We start from the raw sequence: 15308 nt of genomic DNA, 5'->3' as shown, positions 1-15308 counted from the left end.
AAACAAAATGACTATTGGACCACAAGTGGATGTCTGTTCACCAATCATATTAAAGCATTGAAACCTTAGAGCGTTTCACTGGGAAATTTTGATTGGTTTATTTTATACAGTTCATCAACCTTAATGACATTAATATAATCTAGTACAACTCACTGTAACTGGCGTATCTCTCCTTTTGTTTGCAATCATTTTGAGAAACTGAGGTACGTCTAATGAAATTCGGGTAAAAATTTCCTGCAAAACACACCATTGGAAAACAAATTCGATTCAAGAAAAAGCAACAATCCTTGTTAGAAGCAAAATTTTTATTGACGTTGTTTAAGTCATTTATTTAAAATCAATGGCTGCGACTGCCTTATTTGCGTGTACCAAATGCAATAGTCGTCACCCTTTTGAAGAATTATCTCAAGGTCAACAACTTTGCAAGGTATGTTTAAATTTTAATTTTTCAAAATTTATAATTATCTAAGAAGAATCTAGTTAATCAAATGTAAACTGCTTTTTAAGTTATATTCTACCTACGTTCTATACAGTTTCACGTGTGTTTGTTTACAACAGCGTTGATTTGTAGAACCATTTTTAGCATATAACTTGAATTAAATTAATAAATGTAATGATGATAAATTATTTGCGTGCTATTAATCTTTATGTGCATCTATGGATTCCGTTTTTTTCTTAGATCAGTTGTCATGTTGCGTTACTGTCTGTTCAAAATAGATATATTATCCTACCGCAAAAAATTTAGCTTATAACACATTGCTCTTCCAGATTATTCTTATTTACAACTAATTGCTTTCTCTTTCTAAAAGTTTATATATCTGGTCCAAGAGATGTTATATTAATTAATAATAACATGATTATGGGATGCAGATAAAATATTCAATTTTACCGATCAAAAGATTATAAGTATGGACTGATCATAGTAATATTTGCCTATCTGCTTAAGAGATATTTTCTTAGATCTTTGAACAAATAAAACTTTACCTGCACTCTTTAATTACTTTTTTTTTACTATTTACTGCCCTTTATATACCTATTAACCTAACTGCCCAGTTATGTGGAAACTATTTTTTTATTTTGATAAATTTTATACGATGTTATCACAAGTAAATTTTTCGATTTACTGGATGCTTTTTGTTGTTGTTGTTAATTTACGTCGCACTAGGGCTGCACAATCGGCTATTGGCAACGGTCTGGGAAACATCCCGGAGGATGATCCGAAGACATGCCATCACAATTCTGATCCTCTGCGGAGGGGATGGCACCTGCTCAATTTAGATCAATTTTATCATCAATCCACATAATTTACAAATCGTATTTCGGTAGCTGTTTGCCGTTTCTTGACTATTTCGGAGATATTTCCGTATCGTGATCTGTCTCACCAACTACAGTCGCAAAGATGCCAAATAGATTTTAAACTTGCATATTTTTTTAAAAAAGCCTATAGATGTTTGCCTGGGGGTGGTTACGAGTTATACCTTTCGAGTTGGTCCCTTTCTGTGATGTTTTTTTAGTTTCTCACTCGCTGCTGCCCNGCGACGGTCTGGGAAACATCCCGGAGGATGATCCGAAGACATGCCATCACAATTCTGATCCTCTGCGGAGGGGATGGCACCTGCTCAATTTAGATCAATTTTATCATCAATCCACATAATTTACAAATCGTATTTCGGTAGCTGTTTGCCGTTTCTTGACTATTTCGGAGATATTTCCGTATCGTGATCTGTCTCACCAACTACAGTCGCAAAGATGCCAAATAGATTTTAAACTTGCATATTTTTTTTAAAAAAAAATATGTAGAGTTGCCCGGGGGTGGCTACGAGTTATTACCTTTCAAGTTTGTCCCTTTCTGTGACTTTTTTTTTTTAAAGTTTCTTGTGGGGCACAGCCTGGAAGTTTCCAGGACTTGGCGATTATTCTGACACATATCACAATACGGAAATCTCCCCACTATTTCCTCAACTTTTTTTCCATTCATATGTAATTAATACTGTGTTATGGGTAGCAGCTTTCATGGTATAGCAATCACTTTTTCACACGTATGATTCACGGTGATATTACATCGTATATCCTTATTAATTTTCAGTCACTTTTTCAGGAGTTATGGTATAATTGCTTATCTTTTTTTCATTCATTTCGACATTGTTTTTAAAATCCCAATATTTTGAATTAAAAAACGTATGAAAACCTTTAAAACCCAACGTATGAAATCTGCGAATTTAACTGGGGATTTATTTTTTAATTTAGACTAATTTTCTTTAGAATAAAATAAGTTTTTTTTTTAATGATAAAATTTAGAACATTGCATATTTTGATGTCTTAAAAGATATGCAAATATTTATAAGCAATGCCCTTTTTTTAGGGTGGAAGCCCTGCCCTTTTTTAAGATCTAGAATGAAAACTGCTGTTGGTCGGCCAAATAAATTGAACCAGTCGGAAGATATCACTGACAGGGGTCTGTTTAGGAGAAATTTGGGTCCGTTACGGACCCTTCACGAAATATCTTTTCATAAAAACGGGCCCTTCACAAAATGATTTTTCTTTTAATCGGGCCCTTCACAAATTTGTTTACCTTCTTTAATGTTTTGTTAATCGAATAAACTCTTTCAAGGGGGGGGTGGGGGGGAGAAGACCGATGTAGACGAATTAAGTTTTGTTTTTCGTCAGACGCTTCTTCCATTATTAGTCCGAAATGAATATTCTGTGTTCAGCAGTATAGGCTAAATACCAAATATATGTATGTTACTTCTCTAATTTAGTAGCAGCAATTGCTGTTTATTTTTGAAATTTTAATTTTTTTGTATTATAATGTGTTGAGCATAATCTTCTATCGATTTACAATTTAAAAACTCCTTGAAAAAGTTTTTTGCCATAACAGGACCCTATTTGCACAAATTCTTAAAATCAGGATCCTGGTTGAAAGAATGTGACTTATTTTATGTTCACAAATTACGAGTAATTTTTTCACAATTTTACAAAACCGGACCTTTCACAAAATGTCTGGACAGACCCTGACTAATATATAATGAGTACCTGGCTGGTAATAGATTTGCTGCATGATAAAGAAGAAAAAATAAACAATATTGAGCTTGGACTATTTCAAACAAGTGACAAAGTTCCAATTAAAATAAAAACATTCCAAAAAGCGATAAGATTTCTTACTTAAGTGCATCAGTATCCATGAAAAGAGAACCAACTTTTACAACCACTGACATCATCATGATGAGCGATGTGACATCATGGGTGAAAGAAAAGCCTCTGAGGGGGGAGGGATAAAAATGGTTAGGGAATGTTTTTATAACTAGCCCTTACAACACTCAAGAGTCATAATAGCCGTCATAAATAAACTTTAGATGAACAACCTGCCCTTACACTAGATTTAATACAAACATAGCAAAAATGGTTTAATACAACAAGTACATGATTTTCGTACTAAAATCAAATAATAAAAATATCTATTCACTAACATGAGATAAATGTAAATTATCAATCTCGCTAACATGTATAGATAGATGCATTTTGTTTTACTGTTAGTGAAATTATTTCCTTTAAATTAAAGCTTAGATAATATGAAGCATATACATAGTGATGCACAATCAAACAATTACTTCTAGGCCTGTAAAATGCAAACGTTCATACAAATATACATTTACTCAGTCATGCCATATATATAATATTGATGTAAACAAAATTGCTTTAAATACACCACATGATTGAACAGTTAAAATAATCATATTTTCTGTGAAATCAAAATGAATTGCATATTAACAATTCATTTCAATCGATTTGATCATTGCAAAATTCATTTCAGCTTAGGATTTATTTATTTATCGGCTACAAAAAAAACTATAAATTTTCAAAGCTGAGCTTCACCAAAAAAGAAAAGATTTAGTTATAATTTATCTTTGCAATCAAATAGCTATAAACTACATTAAAAGGTAAAAAAAAAATACTAACATACTCACAAGAAGCTTACAATCGTTGTACATTGTTATTTAATGTATGAGTCAATTCCTAAAAAAAAAAACTTTCCTTTCGGCTATAGAAAATTATTTTGAGGAGATATGTATGCTCTCGAGTAGAGTCGAAAATTAAGGCGTCCGATTCAAAGTTCTGATTTTTTGCTTTCAAGCAGATTATGTTGGAGTTGTAACAAATAATTTTTTGTTACTGGATTAATGAAAGCGTCTGCAATATTTCTCTTGCTTCGTATGCATTGCACTTCAAATGCGTTTTTTAAAAGATTACAAACAAATAGTAATTTAATATTGATGTGTATAGTCCTTGAATCAATTGGCGATTTCAAAAAGTCTATTACAGAGATGTCTGTTTTTATTAGAGGTTTCGCTGGGTAGGATTTTAAAATTTTCAATTTAACACATTTCTGCACGATGTGATTTAGCATTAACATTTTCTTGTTCTCCTCTGTAAGGACTGAAAATTCCTCTTCCATAATTAATACATATAGAGCTCTGCTTAATTTCAATTTCTCTCCAATTTCGGAAACAAAGGAAATGACTCCTCTCCGTTTAATGGGTATCGATTTGCCCTTTATTGCAACTGTAAGACTTCTATTGTTTACATGTTCTAGTGTAGCAAATAGTTGTTTTATGTTCGCTTTGATGAGTAGACTGGTATCGAGCACTCGGTCCCTTAATCAACTTCGTTCAGTGAGATTCACCTCACAAGTAAAAATAGTTTCTTGCATCACCTTACTCCTGGTTTTTGAGAAATTGGAAGGATATTTTTTGGGGGATTTTCCTGTTGATTGACTAGACGAGAAAAATATATCACATGAATCGGATCTATTTTGACTATAAGGTTCACAGGTTTTCTTGGGTGATCTTTCTTGTATTTACCACATGGAGCATTAGATCTACATCTAGAAAGTGTAGCAAGGGTTGAACCTCTTAACCTTGTAAAGATTCTGCTTCTCGATCTTGCTCGCATGCGGCAACGTATTCAAATTTTATTCCTTCTTCCAACACAGGATGTTCTGAACAAGTTAACCAGTTTCCTCAGGAACATATCAGATAAGCTGGAATGATTGGTGAATAAAATGGCGAGTAAATTTCCATTTCAAGATTTAAAAAAAATAAATAAATAAAAATATAGTTTCGTTTCAAAAAAAAAATTTTTTTTTGGCTGTTTAGTTTTACTTCACCAAGGTTAATATTTTGATTTTCTAAAACAACGGTTGAAATACAAAGCAGAACGTATTCATAACCCTCTAAATGCTTGTAAATAGATTATTTTAACTTCATATCAAAAATATTAATGGCAGTCATAAATTTGCTCTTAAGTTTGGAAATTTATTATTCTTATGTTTGTTAACAAAGTTATTGTCAAATAAAAATTTTCTCTCAAATAAAAATTTTGGCAAAAGAGTAACTAAGTATGTAGTAACATAATTAAATGAATCAAATACATTAAAAGTTTTTTGATAATAAAATAATTATAGGCCCTTAGGTAATTACTGTCCCATTTAAGTGTCAGGATAGTAATCACAAAACAATAGTTTCTGCTAAATAGATGAAAAGATATTTCATTTCTTTAATTTAACTATCCATATATTATAGAGATAGCTCGCAGTTTCTTAGAATTTTAGCTCGCAGTTTCTTAGAAGAAAATTAAGAGGACAGTAATTACATTCATTAAAGTCACACACAAATTTTTTAAGTTGAAATTAATCTTATTGGCCTTTAAAGAAATTATGCGTAAAACAAATGTATACAAATTCTAAGAATATTCATGATACATATTCAAGTATAGACAGTCATACTATATCAGAATATGTGTACATTTGTCTCTGGAACTTTTTCATAACATGGTAAATTCAGATGTTTAGGAACATACAACAGTAATAACATTTTACCTTTATTTCATTTATTTTAAAGGATTTTTTAAGTACAGAATACTATGTAAAATGTTTTTCTTTTTACTTGGTAATAAGTATTTTAAGCAAGACATACAAATAAATAATGAAAATTAATATTTTAATGAGAAATATTGCTTGAAATAACACAAAAGTTAACAAATTAAAAAGATAATCCATAGCTATGGCATATTTTCTACCAAAAAGTAGATTTCATTGCATATTAAATAAAAAGATTTCAGATAACATTATGTTGTGTATACCGAAAGTGTAATCAGGAATTTTTTTAAAATTTTATGGGTGGTTCTAAAGTTCATTCCATTATTTATGTGCTCATGCTATTTTTTCTCAAATCTTCAAAAATTAATATTATGAAACGTACACTATTTTTAAAATAGTGTTTCAATATTATAAATTATTATTTTCAGCAAGTAGGTTCTGTAATTTTTAAATAAAGTCTTTTTTTTTTTTTTTTTTTTTTTTTNTTTTTTTTTTTTTTTTGCTATATAGATTTTAAAGATTTATAATAGAAACCTAAAGAAAAGTTAGATTTGTTTTAAACCATGCTTCAATGTTGAATTTCCTATTCATTATTTTATGAAGCTTCAATAATTATAAATACAAATGCATACCTGCCAACTCTCCTGTTTTTTAACAGAAATGTCTGTATTTTACATTTATCTCCTTTTTACCTGTATATTCTCAAATTTCTCCATATTTGTTGAAGAAATTTTAAAAAAAATTATAATATATCCATGGATAGCTTATCTTATTCCTCAACAGATGGTGCTATTGCCAGTACTGCAGTATGTTGAGTGAAATTATAAATAATAGTTTCAAAAATATCATCTTTAGATTACGATTTATATACACATTTTTTACTTCGCTAGCTGTAAGTGCCTATATTATTTCCAATTTTGAATTTCTCTTTTTTTTTGGCTTACATGATTATGTGTGATGTATGATAACTTTACTTGTAGCCTAAAAAATGTTGCTAGTGAAATCTTTTATTATTTTATTTATCCGATGTTGGCAAGTATGCAAATGTAACAGTCCGAAAGAAGCAAAACCTGATATATTTATTTGCTTTTACAGGCAGTTTTTTGTAATTGTGAGATCATAATTTTTACTCGTCCTATTTGCTGTTAAAATAGGCAATGTCTTTTTTTTTTAATTATTATTGTTTATTGTGTAAAGTAATTTAAAGAGAATGGCAAAATAGCAGTTCTGCGAGATGTTAAAGAATTTCTTATAATTTCCGTGAACATTTTGTGGATTTACTTAATGTGTGTTGAATTCACTGAAATTTAATTTTATCTTCTTTTTTTTATGTACGGAATGTTTATTTTTGACATTTAACTTTCCTTTATAGGAGTGTAGAGGAAGTGTTCCACTTGTTAAATGCACATATTGTAGAACTGAGTTTCAAGATATGTATGTATATACTATTGTTTCAATTATAATTTCATAAAATAAAATTAGTGAATATTACTTGACTATCCTTTTTTTTCCCTTGCTTAAAAAAATAGAAAATATATGTTGTTTATTTTAGTTTTCAATGTATAAATATATTGGAATCAATATAAATTGAAATTGAATGAAATATACACATGAAATATTATAATGCAAACATGAAACTCAAAGTTTTATGATTTATGAATACGAAAATGTTAGCATGATAATGAAAAGCAAAAATTTAAATTTTTTTTTTTTTTTTTAAGTTTTGTATTAAATAATAACTAATGATTATTTTATGTTTTAAGCTACAAGTTTGGACTTGGACATTTTTTTAATGAGCTTATTTACTTATTATTAATACTCTAAAATGACCCTAAAATGTTTCAGAAGTATGAAATCTATATATTTCATTCAATGAATTGCTCAATTAGGAGGAAAATAATTTAATTTCTAGACTCACTTTTTCTTTAAAACTGAATCTTTATCTGTACATACTTGCTGTGTTAGTAATTTCAGCTTTACTTATTTCTGAGAAAATTTATATTTTCTTTCCTTGCACAAAATAAATAAATAAATAAGTTATCATTAAAGAATATTTTTGAATTGATATATTAAAGATATTGAAGCACATGTCTATAATTTATGTATTTTGCTTTTTTATGTGTCAGTACAATTTATCTATATTCTGTTTAGCACATCTAAAAGTAGTTCATCTCTTGTTTGCAAAAAATGTGAAGTAAATATCAAGTTGTATGGAAAGGTATGGTTCTACAATTTTTTGCATTTTCATGTGTGTGTTTTAACTTGCTTCAGCTCTAAAACTATACACCAGGTTAATTTTGTAAAAAGTTCATTATTTGTATTAATTTGACTTGTAAAAATAACACTTATTAACAAATGTCACAAAAATGACAAATAATTAGAAAAAGAACATATGGAGATTAGATATGTACAACTAATTATTATTAAATGTCTGAAAAATGACAAATAAGTAGAAATATATAGTTTCTAAGAAAATTTCCCACTGAATTTATAAATTATGGCACAGCTGACTGTTTATAACTGTCGTTGAACAGCCTACCCAATTTTGAATTTACAACTTATAATGTTCAACTTTGTAGCCTATTAATTTTGAACTTAATCCAGAAGAAGAGTCCTGGATCAAGTATTGAGAGATGTTTGCCTTTGTGGAGGACTTTTTTAATGGAACTAAACTGCATTTGCTTTACATGGAGAGGAAAATCTCCCATGGTTGGCCTAACGGCAAGGGGATTCTAGCACCGAAGATATTTTATGTCAGCACTGTTGCCGGTGCTTGGTGGTGCAGAAATAGCCATCGCTGGGATTCAAACCCATGTCTTCTAATCAGGAGGCAAGCACTATCCTTTGAGCCACCATGGCTTAACAGTTCTAATTGTAATATTTGTACATATCTCTGCCTTCAGCAGACTACAAATGATGTAATTGTTTTGAAGATGTGTAATAATTTTTTCTCCGTTTAGCATATCTGTTGACAAATTTTGAAAGGTGGTAAAAACAATTTACCTAATTTCCTTTGAAAAAGGTAGCTAACCATATATTTCTATCTGTTTACATCTTTTGGGCAATGTAGGGGACACCTGTTTCAGACTAATGTGGATAGTTAATTCACACTCAAAATATTTTTCAATGTAGATAGTGTGAGAATGACCAGGAACAAACTGGTTAAAAAATTGTTTAAGTACCATGATTTTGTATTTAAAAATTATGCCCAGGACCAAATACCATATAATATCCACATTGAAGCATCTTACAATTCATTCAAGTAAATCTAGTTGAGAAACACTGCACTAAATAACGGCACAATGACAAAAACTTTTTATTTTCATGCAGAAAGTGTTGTTCTTAATCGAAATTGCTCTCTTAGGCATATAAAAATCTTGATTTAATTTTTTTTTTTTAAGGAATTGGAAATTCCTAAGCTATAACTATTTTATCCACTGATTTTTAGTACATTAAGATTTTGATAAGTTCTTATTTTTTTAAGAAAAATATTTTTTTTCCACTTCCTGACTTAATGCCCTATTTATACACATCATGTAAGATCATCAATTTTCCATTAAGACTTACCTAAGTACTTTTAATATTTCTTTACAGGGAAAAAATATTATTTAGAAATTGTAAATAATTATTAAAGTATTTTTTATTTTATAAAATAGTTTCTTTATTTAACTTGTAAGTTATTATACAGAACTTGTAGTATAATATTGCAGGTGATATTCTAAATTATAATGTATAATTTTTTTTATTTCAGCCCAGTGCATGTGAATACTGTAATATCATTGCAGCTTTTATTGGGAATAAGTGTCAAAGGTGCACTAACTCAGAGAAACGCTATGGTAATCCTGTAAATTGTGATCAGTGCAAGCAAAAATGTGCTTTTGACAGAAAAGATGACAGTAGGAAGAAAGTAAATATTTTAATAGTTATCATTAAATAGGATATATATCAATGATTTATATTTCCTTTATTTAACTTCCTTCTCTTGAACTTTCCATCCTTCCTTTGTTAATTCCTTCAGTTTAACTGATTTTATAGATTTATTATTTCAATTTGTACTTTTAAGTTTTTGAACAAATTTTAAAATTACAAATTTTAGTAATTATCAATTTTTGAAAATATAATTTTTAAAAATTAGCAGAAGTTTATTGGTTTTTTGTTATTAGATATAACCGAAATGATTGATTATGACAGGTAGTTTTATTTAAATTCTATAAAAAACAGGTAATAGTCTGGGAAAGTTGGATTATTTTACAAAACCTGGGAAATTCCTACATTATACCCGAAAATAACCAGTCTTAGAATAAAATAACCAGTCTTACAATTGTTTTGATCCTCTGTAGAGGGGGTGGCTCTCCTGCTTTGGTAGTCCGGCGACCTGCAGAAGAAGTCGAGAACTTTATGGTAGAACAGTTAAACGAGAACTGATACCTCGCACCTTCGACCCCTACACTTGCTGATCAAAGTGGTTGCCCACCCGCTTACTGACTGCAGCCAGTGATTCTTGACTTCATTGTTCTACATTGTCTTTACGATCAGTCCACTACGGGACCAGTTATTTGTTGTAAAGATTCCACATTTTGGTAAAACTTTTTCAAGTTTCCACTGTCCACATTCAGTGATATTTTTTTGTTCACAAAATCTACTTACAAATAAATAACATTACAAATAAAAATAAAAAAAAGCTTCTGATGAAAAATTGCACGATATTGATAAAATATGGTCTGGATTCAAATTGAAATACAGTAGAGAACCGATTATCCAGAACGATCAGGACCATCGCTATTCCTAGTAACTGATTTTTCCGGTTTTCTGAATCGCTACAAAAAAGCCGTTTTTTTATTCTCAAACTCAACTAAAAAAATATGTATATAATTAGAATAATTTTGAAAAAACTCTCACTTCTTTTGACAGTGTAGGGAATTAATGATTATTTCTAAAATGCTGGTAAACATCTTTTAAAAAAGAAAGTAGAATTCTGAAATCTTGAGGGAAAAAATTTCTTTTTTAAAAAAATGGCGGGGGAATGTATCGCATTCCGTTCTGATTTCCGGATAAGAGGTTCTGTACTGTACCTGGAAAAGTCAAGAATCTTTTTTTTTCTTCTGAAATTAAGTGGGAACCCTTCTCTTCCTCGCCCTTCTTTACAATGATACTAGTTCGATCATATAATCAAAAGAAAATTGGTACAGCACAGAATCATTTAAAATTGCTTCTTGAATGGTTTTTAATGTGTATAGAATTTTGTCTGAATACTGAAGTTATTTAATTTCATGAATTTCATTTTCTGATTTATTTAAGGTTGATGGTAAACTCCTATGTTGGTTGTGCACACTTTCTTACAAACGAGCGCTGGCCAAAACTAAGCAGAATGCGGCTCGTCATTCTGCTCATGGTAAATCTTCCTCAAGCCACCACCGTTCCTCTTCATCTCAAAATCACCGGCGATCATCGAGCCATTCTAGCAAGTCTAAGTTAGTATTTTATCTCTGTCTAGTTTTCATTGCATAATAATTTGTTATAGAAAAATCAGTAAGAGAATTGTTTTGTTTTTTAACTGAGTCATGTTATTGCTGAAAATAATGTTTTTATGCTTTTTTTCTGTTAGTGGTGTCATCTGCAACTCATTTTAAAACTTAATGTTCTGGTTTCCTAAGCAGAATGAAATAAACTGCTCCATTCTGCCTCCTTCAAAATAATTATTTTATATGTCATAGAAATTGTCAATTCATTAATTTTGTATTTATAAGTTTTCAGTCTTTTTTGGGATTATATGTAGCTTTCCTTTATCCTTTCAATTTTTAGAAACACAATTACATCAACTGTAGCAGTCATTAATGTATATATGTGTATGTAGCTACAAAGTTTTTATTATAGCCATTTTAACAGACTATCTAAAGTAAACCAGTAAAATTCTGGAAAGATTTAGCAATCAGAAAGTATTGTAGAATTAAGTTTTTGGAAACTGATTATAATAACAATAAATTAGCAAACGTAAGCGGGAGAAGAAATGTAATTTAATAATTTATTTATTTTTAAAGGAAAGAACATTCACCATCCAAGAAACCAAGGCTTGATTTGGCTAAATCTGCAAACGGAACTTTACCAACGAGGTAAAATTTATTACTTAAATATATATTTCTACTTTTTATTACTTAAATAATTATATATTTTTCGTATCTGTAAAATTTATCAATGTTTTTTTAATAATTTTATTTCATTCAGAATGTGGTAAAAATGTATAAGCGATTCGAACTGAGCTTTGAATATTTTTTGAAAAACTATTCAATAATGTCAAAATTGATTCATCTGTTTTCTAGGCATGTAATGTTATAAAAGTTAAAATTTTAATTATTTCTGTAGCTTTTTTAAGACTGTTTCTTGACAAAATAAGTTTCCAGTGAAGTTATGACAATTAGCTTCAGTTAAAAATTATCTATAGTCGTACTTGTCATCGATATCTGACTAATTAAAGCAACAACTTAGTAGGCAGAATAACACGTAGCATTCCTTGTTTGGTTTTTAGAGAAAAATCCACCTGAATCCGATATTAATTTTTAAGGTCCTTTTCTTGAATCAATACATAACAAATCTTAATTTTCTGAATGTAATATTTATTTTAAAATTAAATTTCTTTGATATAAAATATAATTTTATTTTCCTCTTGATTAGTGAAAGTACATTACTGGAGTCTAGTACTAGTGATCATGTTGTGGCTATGCACCAATTAAAAGATGAAATAGCTACTCTGCAGAAGAAACTGGCCCTAAAAGATGCAGAAATGCTACATCGGGAAAAACAAGTAAGCTTAAGAGATATAACTTGTATCTAACTTAGCCCAAATGATACATTTATTAATATCTTTTACTACAGTGTAGTTTCAAGCTCAATTAAAATCAAGTATCTTTTTAACATTAAATTGCATATTTTGAGGAATAATTTTCAACGTGTAAGAGTAAGTATGAAATAGCAACAATAATGAGTTATGTATGTTAGAAATTTTTTTATGATTTTTGTATTTCATTAAGCCATTAAAGTACTAAATGTGTATGTTATCATCATTGGCACGGCAGCCCAAGATTGGCTCTGGCCTTCTCGATGATTCTCCTCCATCCTTACTTGTACTCAGCTACGGTTTTTTATATCTCAGTACAAGGAAGTCCTTATCTACAGAAAGATGTGTATTTGTGAAACTTAAATTACATTTTCCATGCATATATTTGAATTGGGTTGTTTAAATGATTTAAATAAATAGTTTACAATATATTTTTACTCTCTTAAAGTAAAGAAAGGTATCATTAAGATGTTCTTCCGATTTTTTTTAAAATTTCTGAATCATATTTCTTACACTCAAATTTAACCTTAAAAATGAAAGACTCTATAAAAATCAATCCAATTCTAAACTGTTTCTGATCTTGAATAAGCAATTTTAGAATGTTTGTTATAAAATTTTGTAATAAAGTAAAGGGCTCAAAACTTTTCAAGTAACTGTCAGAGTGCAAACATTGCTCGAAAGTTAGGTAAATTTTTTATAAAATGAAGAAGTATGGATCAACAACTAAAGTTTGTGAGAAAGATGATATGTAAGCTTCCAATGCGTTCCAATTAAATTTGTTTTTTAATTTAAAAAAATAGTTAGCATATCAGTTAAGAAAATAATAGCAGTAAAATTTGATCTAAGTTTCTGTTGTTAAGTAGTTATTAAACCCTTCTTTAGAATTATATGAAAAAAAGTAAGGTGTTAAGGACCAAAGACAGAGAAAAATTTAGCAAGTAGTTCCTTGTAAATGCATTGAAACATCTCGGGAGTGACCACTCTGTTCCACATTAAAATGGTAATTAATAATGGTTGGTTGTTCTAAGAGGGGTTACCTCCATTAACTTTAAAATGTTATTGAAGAATGACAATTTTTCGCATATGATTTCAATTTTAATCAATGTAGCTTTCTTGGTGCAGAAATGCCACTTGTATTGGCGTTATTAAAACCAGATCGATAAATAAATTTTAGCCTCAATAGAAATTATCCTTACTGATATAATTACGGATAAAACCAAATTTACCAATTATGTTTTACTGTTTGTTTGCATTTTTAATTTTATACCTTAAAAATTCCTTATCTTTGAAAGATGAGAAGAGGATGCTTAGTTTTTTCTAAAAAAACTTTTTTTTTTCTAATTTAACTTTCTACTCTAACAAATAAATCATTGATAACATCGTTTTCAATGCACTTCGACTGTAACATGAAGCTATACATCTCTTTCAGAGGTCGTCAATAACATCTCTCTAAGTAAAAGCCTCACACAAATATTTTGAACACATTTTAATTACTTATTTCACAAATATTTTTTTGTTTTGATATTTTTTCGTGTTTTCTTATTTGAGTGGTGCAGAGGTTTTGTTAGGTCGCTGGGAGAGTTATTGAATGTCTCTCCTGAAGGTTTTCTTCAATGCAAAACTTATGGAAGAAATCCTGTGCCTCCCAAAAATGGTCGCAAATAGAGATGGTATTTCCTGGAGGACCGGCAAACTTAGCTCAGCCTTTTATCCCCTCAGTGGGTCGATAAATGAAGTATTAAGCATGCTTGTGGGGCTAAACAGTAGGGGTTCCAGACTCGGCTGGTGCGCCTCTGATTCAGTTTAAGTTCATTAAGATCCAAACGCCGACCATAAAATGCATTGATTACCAAAATTGGCAACACTGTTGATACATATCAACACTGCCTTGTCTTTAATAGGAGCACCCAAACTACACAGTTGTTTCTTTATTGCTCTGGAAGTGAGCGTAGTGAAAATTGTGTCTATCCAAAATTAAAGATGGAGGGGAGCATAGAGGGATGGTTCGTTTCTTAGTAGCTGAGAGTACTGGAACATTCCAAATTGCGTCCACCGTGTATTTCAAATTCTTCATGTCCCCGAAAATTGTGGCCGTATGACTGTTGAGATTCTGCATTCTGCGAAAGATGAAGATTGCTGCAAAGCAAATTTGGAGCGAGGGCAGGCCCTTTTAGTCATTATGCTTAATGTAATTTTATTTTATGGTTACATTGAACAACTAGCTCATTTTTTGGCTTACGGCTGTGTATGTTTAATTTGGAAGTCTCGTAATTAAACCCAAACCAAAAGATAGGGAGACTCCTTTATCAAGCATTGTGACAAACTAGCCTTCGTGGAAGACTTTTTTGATGGTACTACCCTAAATCGAGTTATATGGGGAGGAAAACCAAGTTAGTCTGACAGCAAGGAGCTTATAACTTTTGATCCATCTAACACTGGGGATATTTTACGTTAGTGGTCGTTGCAAGTCGGGAGAAGGATTCGTTTTGGCCAGCCATCACTAGGATTTGAACTAGAATCATGTCATTGGAAAGCAAGTGTTCTATTCTATGAGCTACCATGGTTTGCCTGGGCTGATTTCCTGTTCCTGGAAATTTAACA

General features: G+C 30.1%; 1 protein-coding gene across 2 annotated transcripts in view; it reads left to right on the top strand.

The window, feature by feature from the left end:
- Window positions 1–101: 101 nt before the first annotated feature.
- Window positions 102–15308, top strand: part of LOC107454737 (protein FAM76A) — a 21498-nt gene continuing 6291 nt past the window's right edge. The window contains exons 1-7 of one of the 2 annotated variants that reach the window (XM_016072016.3): window positions 102–427; window positions 7248–7309; window positions 8027–8093; window positions 9627–9782; window positions 11174–11346; window positions 11914–11985; window positions 12545–12674. In XM_016072016.3, the coding sequence (XP_015927502.1) occupies window positions 341–427; window positions 7248–7309; window positions 8027–8093; window positions 9627–9782; window positions 11174–11346; window positions 11914–11985; window positions 12545–12674 (747 nt within the window). In that variant the 5' untranslated portion in view covers window positions 102–340. The remainder of the gene's footprint in view (window positions 428–7247; window positions 7310–8026; window positions 8094–9626; window positions 9783–11173; window positions 11347–11913; window positions 11986–12544; window positions 12675–15308) is intronic. The other variant, XM_071180189.1, reaches the window with a different exon arrangement.

This window comes from Parasteatoda tepidariorum, chromosome 4, assembly GCF_043381705.1.
Source record: "Parasteatoda tepidariorum isolate YZ-2023 chromosome 4, CAS_Ptep_4.0, whole genome shotgun sequence".
Lineage (NCBI taxonomy): Eukaryota > Metazoa > Arthropoda > Arachnida > Araneae > Theridiidae > Parasteatoda > Parasteatoda tepidariorum.
Note: the sequence above shows the minus strand (reverse complement) of the source record. Positions and strands in the feature narration are given on the sequence as shown.